Genomic DNA, 16,213 nt, shown 5'->3' on the forward strand with positions numbered 1-16,213 from the left:
ACAATTCTAATTTAATAATCCTATCGGCCTCTCTTTGTACCTTTTGGGACAATTGTTAGTTAATTAATATGTAAATGCACATCATAATTTATTTTAAGATTATAGTAATTTTTATATTGAAAATTTGAAATTTAGGTTAGTGTCTAGTTTTTTTTCATTTGATTACGCACAATTATGGTCCAATATCACATTGTGAGAAATATTGTTTCAATATGAAAATCAACTATTGTCAAATGTTACATTGTGACAAAAATTATTTATATATGAAAATTAACCATGCTAAAACATGATCAACCATATTTATTTTAAGGTTTATAATATTTATTTTAGGTTTTAATAACTTGGGTTTATAATATTTGTCCTTTGGCTTTAATATTATTCCCTTGGGATTTTAATATTAATCCCTTGGATTTATAATACCAATCCCTTAGGTTTATTAATCTAAGGGTTCATATTGCTAGGGTATAAAATCACTCAAAAGGTTTATAATATTAATCTTTGGATTTAATATTAATTTGTGCTTTATACTAATGGTCAACTATGGTCCAACATCACATTTTTACAAAGATTTTCTCAATATGAAAATCAACCATAATCGTAAATGAGATATTGTCTCAATATAAAAATCAATCATGGTCAATCATTATTTATTATTAATAATAAATTAACTAATAATAAATTAATTAATCAACTAATTCTTAATAATAAATAAATAAATTTAATAATGAATTATTTAAATAATAAATAATATTTACATTAATAAATATAATTAACCATATTTAACATATTAATTTAATATTAATATATTAATTTAGTATATAATATGTTATATATAATAATTAACTTTTACATTTTATAGCAATTACATTAATAGTGGTAGTTTTTATTAATGTTGTTTTTCGTTATTAATTTAAGTCAACGTAATTAATTAATATGTAAATATACATTAAAACTTATCATAATATTCTTATAGCGAAAAGTTGAAATTTTTGTTATCGTCTATTTTCTTTTCAATTGCAAATTTTGAAATATATATGCTGGAATTCTGATAAACGTGAAGGAAGTTAGATATCGAGCAAACGATAAAACTTTGTGGGAAAGCATTGTCCAAGGTCATTACAGGATGTTAATATTTTTGTAAAATGATGAAATGTATAAGCCCTTGGAGGCGAATCTTTTAATATTTCTAATTAAGTCGATGAGTTGCAGGTGAAAAACAGTATGAAAAATCTTAATACCCCTGGTTGTTTAATGGGATCGAAAGCTAGAGTTTCAAACAGTTGAGGACTGTCACAAAATTTCGCCTCTTAATTCGACCAAAATAAATGGAGACATATGCGAGACACTGACCAATCATCTAACAACGTCAATTTGGTCAGGATGACAGCCTTTATTATACCTTTATAAATCATTACATGGACGTCGACGGAGCATTCGATCGCTACTCACCACACCACAACAGAGCATCAAGTAGAGGCTGATGACGACAACGTCATTGCTGGATCTACGATGGAATACGAGGTGGAGGTATTGGTATTGGGAACTGCGCAGTTTTTTCGAATTTCCCCCTCGTCTGCTGTGAGGACATCCAGCTGAACCATCTTAAGCATACTCAGTGCAAATTGTTCAAAGAAGTAGGTCTCGTTCACCGCAAAACTGTTAACAATCTGTTGCGTGCGGCTATCGTTGTAGAGATCCTCATCAGACGTAAAGAGACCTTCTCCGTTCTGCAGATCAACGTAATACTTTTCGTCGAATACATTTGGAGTGAGTATGTCTAGGTTGGTCGTGTTGACGGTCGAGTTTGTGGGACATATCTCGTCTAGCTCCTTTGCGAATGTAGCGTTGAGGGTGGGATCCTGCGTTGGATAAAGCCTGTCCACGAAGGCCGAGCAGTGACCAAGACCGAAGGTGTGCGCACCTGAATATTTATAAATTCATATAGCATGATCACCAGAATAGAGTCAAGGAATGGATTGAATTTACAATTTATTATAAATCATGGGTCTTAGCATTGAAAACCGACCTGACAGCGCTACAAGTTCCGTGAAATTATCGAAACCGTTTTCAGTGAAGATGGTCATCAATACAGTCACATTTGAAGCCGGACTTGGTATACTGGCCAAAGTCACCGTTTGATTAGCAAAGGTTAGGCTGTCTCTACGGCCCAATGGTACTAGAAACTCCGGTCCTCCAGCCTATTTGTGGCAACAGAAACACAACCATGGTTAGATCACATCTACTTACCGTTTTAATCGTGAAAGCCATCAATGGTGGGATGGAGAAAACTAATTACATTCATAGATTCAAGGGTTTAATTATGACAGTAGCGTAGGTTTTTTTCACGAACAACATCTACCTTTTATTTGGAGGAATCGAAGTAATAATCCTCTTACATACGCAAATACACAAAAACATGTTATTACATACGCAGATACAGAAAAACATGTTATAACAACCGACCATACCACCACACCACCTACAGTAGAGGAAGACAGCCGACCATACCACAACACCACCTACCGTAGCTGACTAGAGTAGCAAGGATTAACTTAATGCAACCAATCTATTCTCATCTAACCAATCATTAACTTAATGCAACCAATCTATTCTCATGTAACCAATCATTAACTTAATGCAACCAATCTATTCTCATCTAACCAATCATTAACTTAATGCAACCAATCTTCCAAAATCTGATTACGGATCCATACACGAATCTGAAAGGATTTACTGAGCGGCACACCAGGAATGAGGGATAACGCTTCATAAAATTTTGGTACATTGCCCGTCTTTCTCATATCATTCTTTCTCAAGAATAATATAAAGCTCTGTAAAATTAATCCTTTCTATTTAAAACCTCTCTGATATTAATCCTTTCTATTTAAAACTTGCAAATTTTCTAAAATATCCTAACTGACCATGTTTAACAATATCTTTTTAAAAATTAATCCTACTGACAAAACCATCTTACTACCTCAACAGAAGAGATTATTCTTTAACAATGTCTAAGAACCTTTACAGAGATTCAAGTTATGAGTTCAAATACGCACCATATACACTGCGTAGGACGCCGCTAAAGCCAAGATATCAGCGCAAGAAACTACTCCGCTGCATTCGGCTTCTACTGCTTCTTTGATTTTGTTCACGATCTCGAGAGCCGCGGCTCTGAGAGTTAGGTTTGGAGTAGCTTGCTGCTCGCTCGGGTCACTAGACGTTCCGTTTAGCAAGACCGATGCGTCACATCCCTGACAGAAGGTTCAATAATGTTAAGAAGAATATGATGTTATAGGAAATAGAACGACGGATGAAGTCTTTTTACAAGTAGAGAAACCAAATCCTCTCGTTAAAAATGTTAAAGCAAATATCATATAGAGGTATGAACATGTCCACATTACCTGCACGAAGCAGTCGTGGAAAAGGAGTCACAACAACCCTGGCGCCTGAGTGATATTTTGTTTCAACAGCGGCTGAAGAGTAGATTTCACAATTGACTCCAACCCGGGACAGCTGTCATTGTAGAATGTCCAGGAAAGCCCGTCCACTGGTGTTGGCAGATCTTTCGCATCAGCACCCGCAGATGATACGATGACAAGGAGAAACATGGCAATGACGCATTGGGCTTCCATTTCATCTCCTGCTCTCACTTCAGTCAAAGACCTCCTATTCCCAAAAACAGCAAAGACATGCAGATCCGCCGAGAAAAGTGTTACTCTCTTCCGAACACGCTATGCTTACTTTTAAAGACCAGCCTGCGCTGGTCATTCTCTCGCTTCCCTCTGACCACCTGCTCCGATAAAAGGATCCAATTCGAAGGGCAGGTAAGAAAATATTAAGAATTAGGGTTGGTGTGAATTTTAGTACCGGGGGATGTAGGAGCTCCTATCAGCAGATTACGAAAGTATCTATCTTTTCCATGTGAACAAACGGTAGTTCGGATTTGTATATTTTATTTCTTTAAAGATACATATTAATTCGATTACCTAATAATATACAGATAACCCTCCAGAACAATAACCTGGGCAAAACTTCGTTGACAACACACCTTCCATTGCCTTCAACCATAACATAAAATAAATAAGTACTCATAGACATAACTTCGTTGACAACACAACTTCTATATCTTCCATTGCCTTAACCTAAAATAAATTCTTCCGATGACAAAACTTTTAACTTCGTTGACAACACAGCTTTGTTGAAAATATAATTTCAACTGCGATCGCCGATATCGCATCGGCAAGTCGGCATATCGGCAGGTTGAAGCATAGGAGGCAGGCAGTGGCAGCGATATGAAATATCGCCGATGAGCGATCGCCGATATCGCATCGGCAAAGTCAAAGTGAAGGAATTATAAAGAAGCCCTTTTGTTTCCGATGAGCGATCGCCGATATCGCATCGGCACATCGCTATCGGCAATATCATAGGGTCGGGGTCTTTAACATGAGTTTATTTGCGATGCGATCCGATCGCATATCGCAGATCGCAACATATGTGTGTGCCCCAATTTTGTGTTCCGATTAAATGGATTTGGCGATGCGATCTAATTAAAGTCAAAGGGTGAAGTATGGGCCAGCATTAATACGTGAAGTAAAAGTTTTTCACTTACCGCCAGTAAATGTCAGTAAAACAGTAAATGCTATTTACTGTGGGTTGGTAAGTTTTGATGAAGTTTTTAATTTTGTTTCAGCGGGAGTATGGGCACAAGTAAAGCCTGATAAAAACATTTAATTTTGTTGTTCATTTTATTTTTACGGAAGCATGGCAAGTGGAGACGTATGTAAGTCTTTTTGTTTTATTGCCATGAATATATATGTAATGTTTTTTTGTGTGTATTGTAATGTAGAAGAGGTATGGTAATGCACAGCAGTGCGATGTAATGAAATTGAAGAGTGAGGCACAGCAGTGCGATGTATTGTAACCCACGCAGCAGCGTGAAGAAAATCTGTATAATTTCCACACAGCAGTAAAAGTAATTTTTCTGTAGTTGAAGTCTGTTTTTACAGCAGTGAATGTAAAAGAGATTTTTACACACAGCAGTGTAAAATCTCAGGAGAAGACAGAGTATTTTTTTTGTTAAATGTTCTCGGTGAATCCCTCTGAGAGAGAGGAAGAAGATTGTAATAGCAGTTGCTTTTATTAATGAATAGAAATGTGTGGTGTGTGAAAACTCTGTCTGGTGCAAATAATTTTTTTTGTTTCTGCTGTCTAAAAGATCTTGTGGAGGTGAAACAGAGCATTGCCTCTGTGGAGTTTAATTTCTTTGTTTTTGGGATTTTCCCATTAAAAATCCCCAACAGTGGTATCAGAGCAGGCTTAGGCTCTTGAAGGTGTTCAAGAAGCTGAAGGGAGAAGGTTGTTGCTGCAGCAAAACTTCTCAGGCAGACAGAAGACTCAGTCAACAAAAGATCCAGGTATTTCTCAAGTTTTTTTTGTGTTGCTGAAGAAACAGTCAGCTGTTTAAACACACAGTCAAGGATTTAGTGACATAAATCAGAATACAAGGAATGGCCAGCACAAGCACTGGTATGGGTTTGTTTAACACCCAGCTCCCACAGTTTAATGGGAAGAACTATGATTATTGGTCAATAATTATGACAGCCCTGCTTGCTTCCCAACACTTATGGGAAATAGTTGAAGATGGCTTTGAAGAACCAGCAGATGAAACTGAGTTCAATGCATTAACTCAGGGAGAGAAGGATCTGCTTAAGAACAATAGGAAGAAGGACTCAAAAGCCCGTGTGTTGTTGTATCTAGCAGTAGACCAGAGTATGTTTCCAAGGTTAGCAGCAGCTAAGACAGCCAATGAAGCATGGCAAACCCTTAAGACAGCCTATCAAGGCATGGAGAGAGTGAAGACAGCAAAACTACAATTGCTGAGAAAGGATTTTGAGAACTTGAACATGAAGGAGTCAGATAACATTGACTCATTCTTCACTCAAGTGATTGGTGTAATCACACAAATGAGAACTCATGGAGAAACCATTGAAGACAGAAGAATTGTGGAGAAAATATTGAGGGTCTTACCCTCAAGATTTGATGCCATAGTCACCACCATTGAAGAGACAAAGGATCTCTCAAGCTATTCAGTTGATGAGCTACATGCATCACTGATAACACATGAGCAGAGGTTGAGTAGGAATGAAAACTCATCTCTTGGGCAAGCCTTCAAGACCCAGATGTCCTTTGGAAGAGGAAGAGGTCAAGGAAGAGGAAACCGAAGAGGAAGAGGCAGAAGCCAGAACAGAGGAGGAAGGAACAGCCCATCAAATGCACAAGGAAGAGGCAGCAATCCAAATCAGAACCAAAGTCAAGGCAGCAGCCAACAAAGAGATCAACATCATGCTCAAGGACAAAGGTATGATAAATCTAATGTTCAATGCTATTATTGCAAAAAGTATGGACATTATGCAAGTGATTGTAGAAAGAAACAGCATGATATGAACACTAGACAAAATGCAAATGTTACTAGAGAAAACAGCAGTCAAAGTAATGTGTTGTTAGCCTGTAACATGGCTGAAACAAACAGTGAAGAAATTTGGTTTTTAGACTTAGGTTGCAGCAACCATATGACAGGAAACATAGCCCTCTTCTCAGCCTTAAATCAAAACTTGAAATCAGAGGTCACATTAGGAATTGATAGTAAAGTGTCTGTTATGGGAAAAGGGGAGGTAAAAATATTTTCAAAACAAGGAGAAAGGAAAACCATAGCAGATGTCTACTATGTCCCCGGAATGAGATGTAACCTATTGAGTGTTGGACAGCTTATCCAAAAGGGTTACAATGTTTACTTTGAAAATGATGTGTGCACCATCATGGACATACCACCCAGCAAAAGATGCATTGCTGAAGTGAAGATGACAAGGAACAGGATGTTCCCTCTCAGGATCCGGGCAGATTTGAAAAACAAAGGTGAAATTGCAGCAGTCACCCAAGAGGCCTTCCAAAGCGTGCCAAAGGATGAAAATTGGTTATGGCACTTGAGATTCGGGCATCTAAATTTTGGAGGCCTAAACTTATTGAGCAGAAAATGAATGGTAAAGGGATTACCATTGATAGAGAAACCGGACAGCCTATGTGAAGGCTGCATTTTGGGAAAACAACACAGAGAAAGTTTTCCATCAGGGAAAAGCATAAGGGCAAAGACACCCTTAGAGATTATCCACTCAGATTTGTGTGGACCAATGCAAGCTCCATCATTAGCTGGCAGTCTATATTTCCTAACATTCATTGATGATTGTACAAGAAAAACTTGGATATATTTCCTTAAAAACAAATGTGAAGTGTTGGAGAAATTCCAAAATTTCAAAGCACTTGTGGAGAACCAAAGCGGGCTGCATATAAAAGTTTTGAGAACTGATAGAGGAGGTGAGTATATCTCCAAGGAATTCCTAAGATTTTGTAGAGAAAATGGAATTCATAAACAGTTTACAACTCGGTACACCCCACAGCAAAATGGAGTTGCTGAAAGGAAGAACAGGACCATCATGGATATGGCGAGGAGCATGTTGAAGGCAAAGCATTTGCCAAATGAGTATTGGGCTGAAGCTGTACATAGTGCAGTTTATATATTGAACAGGTGTCCTACAAAAGCAGTGATGAACAAAGTGCCGGAAGAAGCATGGAGTGGGAGAAAGCAAGGAGTCACCCACATGAGAGTTTTTGGGTGTGTGGCCTATGCACACATACCAGATCAGCTAAGGAGGAAGTTGGACAGCAAAGGGGAGAAATGCATCTTCATTGGATACAGTGATGAATCCAAAGCCTACAGGCTGTACATTCCATCTACCAAGAAGTTCTTTGTAAGCAGGGATGTTCAATTCATTGAAGAGGAAGCTTGGGATGGAAGCATAGAGAAAAGAGTGAATGTCAAGAACTGTTTGTCTCATGATGAAGATGAAGAGGAGGTGGCTGAAATACATCCCCAAACAGCAGCGCCAACACAAGGACAGCAAGGGACACCATTGAGGATAAATGAGAGTGCTTCTCCAAGCACACCACAAAGAGGAAATTCAAGTGCATCTTCAAGCACTTGCACACCAAGTGAACGAGGTAAGAAGTTTAGAAATCTAAGTGAAATTTATGAAGAAGGAATGAATTCCTTATTTGCCTTGTATTGTCATGTTGATGATCCTATTCATTTTGAAGAAGCTATTAAAGATAGGAAATGGATAGAAGCTATGGATGAAGAGATGAATGCCATAGAGAGAAACAAAACATGGGATTTGGTTGAGTTACCAAAAGGCAAAGAAGTCATTGGTGTGAAATGGGTCTACAAGACCAAGAGCAATGCTGAAGGCAAGATTGAAAGGCATAAAGCAAGGCTGGTTGTTAAAGGCTACAAGCAGCAGTATGGAAGAGATTATGAGGAGACTTTCGCCCCGGTTGCAAGAATGGAAACCGTGAGAGCAGTGCTGTCCATAGCAGCACAAAACAAATGGAAAGTCTACCAAATGGACGTGAAGTCAGCATTCCTAAATGGAGTGTTAAAGGAAGAGGTCTATGTGGAACAGCCTCTCGGATATGAGAAGAAAGGAGAAGAGCACAAAGTGTGCAAATTGAAGAAAGCTCTTTACGGGCTGAAGCAAGCGCCAAGAGCATGGTACAGCAGGATAGATTCATATCTATTGGATAATGAATTTGACAAATGTGAAGGAGAACCCACAGTCTACATCAAAGAAAAAGATGGTAAAATTTTAATTGTTGTTTTGTATGTTGATGATGTGATTTTCACAGGTAATGATGATCAGCTCATTAAAAATTTTAAATCAGTCATGAAGGATGAATTTGAAATGACTGACATGGGTTTCTTGAGGTACTTCTTAGGCATAGAAGTAGATCAAAATGAAAAAGGAATTTTTATATCTCAAGCAAGATATGTAAATCAAGTTTTGGGCAGATTTAACATGGAAGAATGCAAGGCAGCCATCACTCCCACAGTAATGGGATTAAAGCTCAGCAGAGAGGACAGCAGCAAGGATTTTGATCCTAGCTTGTATAAAAGTATTGTTGGCAGCCTTATGTATTTAACAGCAACTAGGCCTGATTTAATGTATGCTGTTAGTTTGATTTCCAGATTCATGGAGAGGCCAAAGGAGGCACATTGGCAGGCAGCAAAGAGAATTTTGAGGTATGTCAAAGGTACCAAAATGTTTGGCATATTATATAGTGTCTCAGAAAGTTCAGATTTAATTGGTTACACTGATAGCGATTGGGCTGGAAGTGAAGATGATCGGAAGAGCACTTTCGGTTATGTTTTTCATATGGGTTCAGGAGCCATTTCATGGGCTTCTAAGAAGCAGTCCATTGTAGCATTGTCTACAGCAGAGGCTGAATATGTGGCAGCTACAGCAGCAGCATGTCAAGCAGTGTGGATGAGAAGAATGTTGAGAAGCTTAGGCCAAGAGCAGGCAAAAGCGACAGTCATCTTTTGTGACAATAGCTCAGCTATTGCATTGTCAAAGAATTCAGTGTTTCATAAGAGAACGAAACACATTGATACAAGGTTTCACTACATCAGAGAATTGGTGAACAATGGAGAAATTGTCTTGGAACATTGCAGGACTCAAGAACAGGTAGCAGACATCTTAACAAAGCCATTGGATCAGAAGAGCTTTGAATTTTTGAGGAAGTGTTTGGGTATGATTGAATGCCCGACAGTTGAAATTAAAGGGGAGTGTTGAAAATATAATTTCAACTGCGATCGCCGATATCGCATCGGCAAGTCGGCATATCGGCAGGTTGAAGCATAGGAGGCAGGCAGTGGCAGCGATATGAAATATCGCCGATGAGCGATCGCCGATATCGCATCGGCAAAGTCAAAGTGAAGGAATTATAAAGAAGCCTTTTTGTTTCCGATGAGCGATCGCCGATATCGCATCGGCACATCGCTATCGGCAATATCATAGGGTCGGGGTCTTTAACATGAGTTTATTTGCGATGCGATCCGATCGCATATCGCAGATCGCAACATATGTGTGTGCCCCAACTTTGTGTTCCGATTAAATGGATTTTGCGATGCGATCTAATTAAAGTCAAAGGGTGAAGTATGGGCCAGCATTAAATGAATTATACGTGAAGTAAAAGTTTTTCACTTACCGCCAGTAAATGTCAGTAAAACAGTAAATGCTATTTACTGTGGGTTGGTAAGTTTTGATGAAGTTTTTAATTTTGTTTCAGCGGGAGTATGGGCACAAGTAAAGCCTGATAAAAACATTTAATTTTGTTGTTCATTTTATTTTTACGGAAGCATGGCAAGTGGAGACGTATGTAAGTCTTTTTGTTTTATTGCCATGAATATATATGTAATGTTTTTTTTGTGTGTATAGTAATGTAGAAGAGGTATGGTAATGCACAGCAGTGCGATGTAATGAAATTGAAGAGTGAGGCACAGCAGTGCGATGTATTGTAACCCACGCAGCAGCGTGAAGAAAATCTGTATAATTTCCACACAGCAGTAAAAGTAATTTTTCTGTAGTTGAAGTCTGTTTTTACAGCAGTGAATGTAAAAGAGATTTTTACACACAGCAGTGTAAAATCTCAGGAGAAGACAGAGTATTTTTTTTGTTAAATGTTCTCGGTGAATCCCTCTGAGAGAGAGGAAGAAGATTGTAATAGCAGTTGCTTTTATTAATGAATAGAAATGTGTGGTGTGTGAAAACTCTGTCTGGTGCAAATAATTTTTTTTGTTTCTGCTGTCTAAAAGATCTTGTGGAGGTGAAACAGAGCATTGCCTCTGTGGAGTTTAATTTCTTTGTTTTTGGGATTTTCCCATTAAAAATCCCCAACCAACTTCCATTGCTTTAAACAATAAGACGAAATGAATAGTTCTCATCACAAAACTTATAAGTTGGTTGACAACACAACTTCCATGGCCTTAAACAATAACATAAAATAAATAGTTCTCGTGACAACAAACCTTCTACTGCATTAAAAAAAAAAAAACATGAGTCATAGCAGCATAGCCATTGCCTCTTTATATGGGTTCACATTAACTTTCCCTTTTTGCAATCGTTTTGACAAGAACCACTTTTTGCATTCAATATAATGAAAATTTCCTTTACAGTTTATCACTAAAACTAAACCCTAAAATATGCACACTTTCCAATGGTTAGAGAATTTACCCTAAAAATCTATAATACCATTTGTTTCCAATCCACCTATTAACTCTAACTACGTACTGGCATTACCAGTTGCTGGCGTTGCATTTCTATTTACTTCCACCACTAATGGCGGTCAACAGAACCAAAGAGTGTTGGTTGTCCAAAGGAGATTTGGAACTTTGATAGGAAATAAAAATTAATATTGCTTTCACTCTAGGCTCACTGTATATCTTTAAGAAATATTTCGACATTTTAACATTAATTATTTTTTTCTATACAATAATAAATATTTGTATAATCAATATTTCATTGTGCTAAACTTACTAAAAAAACAAAAATCTTTATACTACGAAAAACTTTCTATTGTTTAATTATGCAAAGCTTATAATAGCTTTCATTATGAATAAAGCTTTCTCCGCATCAAAACATTCTTCCTTAGTTTAACTCAGATTCATGTTAAAGCTTCACATACATTTGGTGATCACATTCTTCTCGTTGCGCTAGTGTTCTTGATACCAAGAATGTGTATAAATTTCAACATATTTTATAGTATTCGACTTACCATGCTCAATTCTCGTTGCAAACAATAGTTGTGCGTAAAGTCATCTCAGAGGTTTTTTTGTTTGTCATAGATGTGTCGATTCTACTTACAACTGTATAAAAAGTGTATTTGAATTGTGAAGCAGTGAAAAAATGTATATAAATTGTGTATCGGTGCCCAAGGAAATAATCCACGTTGAAAAGAAAGATTCAGAACTCTGCTCGTTGTTACGTATTTGTCGATTTCGTTGTTAACCGTGACAAAAGAAAATAATCGTAATTGATCTCTGTTAAATTAAAAAATACAAAAATCCACCCTTGCAGAAAAATATCAAAATATGTCATAACCTTGGTCAGTTACTTACCAAAAAAAATGTTCAAAGGGCATGGACAGACCAGCACTTATATAAATCTTTTCGAAGTGTTTTATCTCATACATACTAGTATAGATTTATTTTAATGACGAATCTAACTTGATCTAAGGACGGATTTAATATGAGCAAAGGGATCAAATTTTTTTAGATGCAAATTTTTCTTAAAGTGAAAAAAAATTGTTAGATTTCAGGAAAAAACACATATACCTTAAAAAAAACAATTTCAAAAATTTTAAGCATAAAAACTTATTTATTGTGAATAACTTCAAATAATTTATACATCATCTTTTTTAAACTATATATATATTACATAAGATGTGTATCAATTCATTTTTAAGTATACATGAATATTTATTATATACAAATTTTCTAAAGATAGATATATATGGAATTGTTAACAATGTATAAATTAATAATACCATTTCAAACCTTTTAACCATAAAAACTTATTTGTTTTCAATAACTTCATATGATATATACATATTTTTTTAAACAATATATGATACAAATATAGAATATTTTACATAAGATGTGCATTAATACATTTTTAAGTATACATGAATATTTTATTATATACACCATAAAAAATTTATTTTAACATTTTTTTCTATATAGATATATATGAAATTGTTATGTACATACATTAGTTAATATACATCTTTAAAAAGTTTATTTAAATCTAATATTGAAATATTTTTCAAAGGTATAATGTTTAAACATCTTACTCACGCCATTTTTTTTTATTTCTAATTACTTTAGAAAAAATTATATTAGATTATATAAACAACTAACCAAACATATATATATATATATATATATATATATATATATATATATATATATATATAAATTTGTCAATTCCACTTTGAGCACAAGCATATTTACACATCATTTTCATACTAGGTTGTAGAATAAGCTTCTTTGCTCAATAACTATCATCTAATAAATCTACCATTAATATAAATTTGATGCATTGAGTGCCACTACATTCTCTAAATGTATTTAATAACTAAAAAGATAACCAGGATCAAGAATGAATCTATTGCCCATCCAATTTCATAGTAGGAAGTAAAATAAAATATCATAAGAGAGATGCAACGAGAAATATCGAATGTAAAAGTGCACTTTCTATTAGAAGAATTTCAGATGAATAAAACAATGTTAAGATCAAACCAATATGTTACGTTAGCTTTCACAGAAGCCACAACAAGCACACATGAGCATGATCTTTCGCTGCAATGGCAAAGCTTACCTATTGGAAAAAAGATTAAATGTTTTTTATACTAAATTCCTTCTATGTTCAATTTCGATGTTATAAATACTAAATGAACAAGGGGAGCTGCGAGGCAGCAAGTCCCTGCATTAAGTTTAGCCACAGTTGCTTCCTGAGCATATTTAAGTCCCTTCCCTTCTCATGCTTGTCCGATGACTGACCTTGATTGCAGAAGTCACCAAGGAATCAAGAAAACGTTGAATACAAGAGGAAATTCGCACTGATTATGTAACACAAGTTGAAACTTGGAGCAAAGAGTTGAAACTGAAGTGGAACCCAATAAACTAGAATACATGGATCAACCATGGATTAATTAGATGAGAGAACTTTGCAACGAGACAACGAGGATTTTGCAATGCAGCCCTTGGATTTGAAAGTGTCACAAGCGTAGGAGCAAGCTCTCTGTCGCAATAGAAAAGTCTTGGAGCAAAGAGTTGAAACTGAAGTGGAACCCAATAAACTGGAATACATGGATCAACCATGGATTAATTAGATGAGAGAACTTTGCAATGAGACAACGAGGATTTTGCAACGCAGCCCTTGGATTTGAAAGTGTCACAAGCGTAGGAGCAAGCTCTCTGTCGCAATACAGACTCAGTAAAAAGGAAAGCATAAACATACAGACCATATAAAAGACTTGGCATGTAAATCATGAAAGAATTCTAAAAACCAGATCTGAAAAAGAGTTGACCCCATGCTCTTAGGGGTTTCATCATGCAGTTGGCAGTGAATTCTATAGTACAGAAAATGATAATAAATCACATGCTCTGAATATGTTTCTTATTCGGTCATTATGCAACTTGCAATTCAAAGACACATATGCATAAAGCAAAATTTGTTGTATGTAATTCAATGTGGGAACCAAATGCTTCTCGTGGTATCCTGAGCTCAATGTATGTGCAGCCATCTATTGAATCCTTGGGACCTCCAGCAAAGTCTGGTTGACTCAGTCCAGGACTTTATTGTAATATACCTTGATTGTGTAGAAAAGAAAAGAAATATATTCCTAAGTAACCATGCAAAGATAGAAGAAAAAATCATATACATTGAAAACCATGACTATGTAACTTGTATGAGAAAAAGACTGAGAAGCTATATTAGAAAGAGAGATTTAAGTTTGAGAAGTAGCTAAAAGAAGTATATTTGCATTATTGGCAGGAATTTAAAACATTTTTACTTACAGAACTCAAGAGATAGAAAACTCAGAAAATACCAATTTGGTGTTTTGGTTTATATGGCTATAAAGAAGATACCTATACAATGTTTATATGTGAATTTAAACACCGGTAGTATATATATATATATATATATATATATATATATATATATATTGAATATAAAAAATACACCGTAAACACTACTGTATAAATCAATGGAGTTGAGTGTTGACCGAATCAACTAAGAACTAACATATAAACAAAGATAAAGCTATTCCATACTTTGGCTATGAACGTAATAGGCCAGTGAATATCATCTCCAGGTCGGACATACCCTACAATAGAATGAAAGGAGTTCAATAGAAAACCAGGTACCTAAAATACAGTTGGAGTAATATGTTACGTTTAACGATAACCTCAGACAGAACTAAGTTTAACCTGGAGCAAGCAAAAGGAGAAAATCCTCTATTATTAGTCCATACTCACGTTTTACAAACCTTGAGATTAAATAAGTAATTTGTTCCCAATTATTTGTATCAAGAACACAAGAATTAATTGGCCAACGCTTCCATCGCCCATCTGTGGTTGCACAGGGACCTTCATTCGACTTTGGTGTCACCCAACAAAGTTCAGGAAATCCATGACTAAGGTGTTACACAATTCTGGAGATTTTCCCACTGCCTTTTTTTTAATATAATCCAAAGAAAGCCTTAATGACTAAGAAACCCATCTCTTCTGATGAAAAGGAAAAAGGAAGATAGTAGAGTATAAATCTTTGTATTTGAATTTTGGATACATTAGAGACAATTTCCTTCAGTTTTCCCAAAGAACAGAAGGTCGGAAGAAGGTATGATTATCGCAATTGTATGTGAACTTCTTGTTGCTGGCGGGAAGCTTTTGCAGGCACTGAGCAGCAATACTTGTAAAATTGCCTTTGAAATCCGTGTACTCCGCAAGCACCACGGTGACCCTCGCGACAAAACTGTATATCAGAGATTGTTGCCCCATAATACCTTCGGATCTAAAGGCCCTTCGCTGATATTAACCGTAGATAACACTATAAAAAGCCAACCCTCGAAAAAATTAAGAGAACCTCAGGGATTTTGTGGAGAAAATTGATGAAACCACACCCAATTTAGTAAAGGAGGAAGAGGCCTTTTAGAAGGGAAGAAATCGCGCGTAAACCTGTTATGAGAAAGGAGGCAAGGAGTAGCATTAGAACGCTCAAACAATGAAAATATATGAAAAAGGGGAAAACAAAATTTTATAAACAATTTAATATATAATATAAATGTAAGTTTCAATTATTTATAATAACAACTTCGCTTACATGCATTTTGACAGATGTTGTCTTGCTTGCTCCTGACGCTCAGCTTGTACTGAAGGAAGACGTGTGGAAGGTGACCCTAAACACGTTGATAGACGCTTGTCTAAAGCCACACCCTTGAAGCCTCAGTACCCGCAATGAAGGTGTCGTCTGCTGCACTAGCCACCCCCATGGAGGCTCAGTACGCGCCCCGAAGGTGTCATCAGCTGCAGCAATGTCAAAATAAAACCAGATGGGAGCGGCATATGCTTCTGAAACCTCCTTTACCATTGGAAGAAACGTTCTTGGTCTTTGTTTTTGTATGCTTTCATAATGTAGGTCAATAGACACGCTGGTGGGCTCAATTGCTCCAACAACCCACAGGATTACAACCAAACGATGGAGCGCTTCATCAGAGTATTAGCAACCGGTGACTTGGTATGATCTTCGAGCTATAAGCTTCC

General features: G+C 36.3%; 1 protein-coding gene and 1 pseudogene across 1 annotated transcript in view; one reads left to right on the top strand and one right to left on the bottom strand.

The window, feature by feature from the left end:
• The window catches only part of LOC149248515 (uncharacterized), a 36,505-nt gene extending 35,221 nt beyond the window's left edge, over positions 1-1,284 (top strand). The window contains exon 7 of the mRNA XM_089450309.1: positions 1,210-1,284. Within this exon, the coding sequence (XP_089306435.1) occupies positions 1,210-1,284 (75 nt within the window). The remainder of the gene's footprint in view (positions 1-1,209) is intronic.
• A 182-nt stretch (positions 1,285-1,466) lies between these two features.
• LOC149248516 (peroxidase 12-like) lies at positions 1,467-3,605 on the bottom strand (annotated as a pseudogene).
• Between the last annotated feature and the right edge of the window lie 12,608 nt (positions 3,606-16,213).

The sequence above is a fragment of the Pinus tabuliformis genome, chromosome 7 (assembly GCF_031772625.1).
Source record: "Pinus tabuliformis cultivar Carrire ecotype Pingquan chromosome 7, CPIR1, whole genome shotgun sequence".
Taxonomy (NCBI): Eukaryota; Viridiplantae; Streptophyta; class Pinopsida; order Pinales; family Pinaceae; genus Pinus; species Pinus tabuliformis.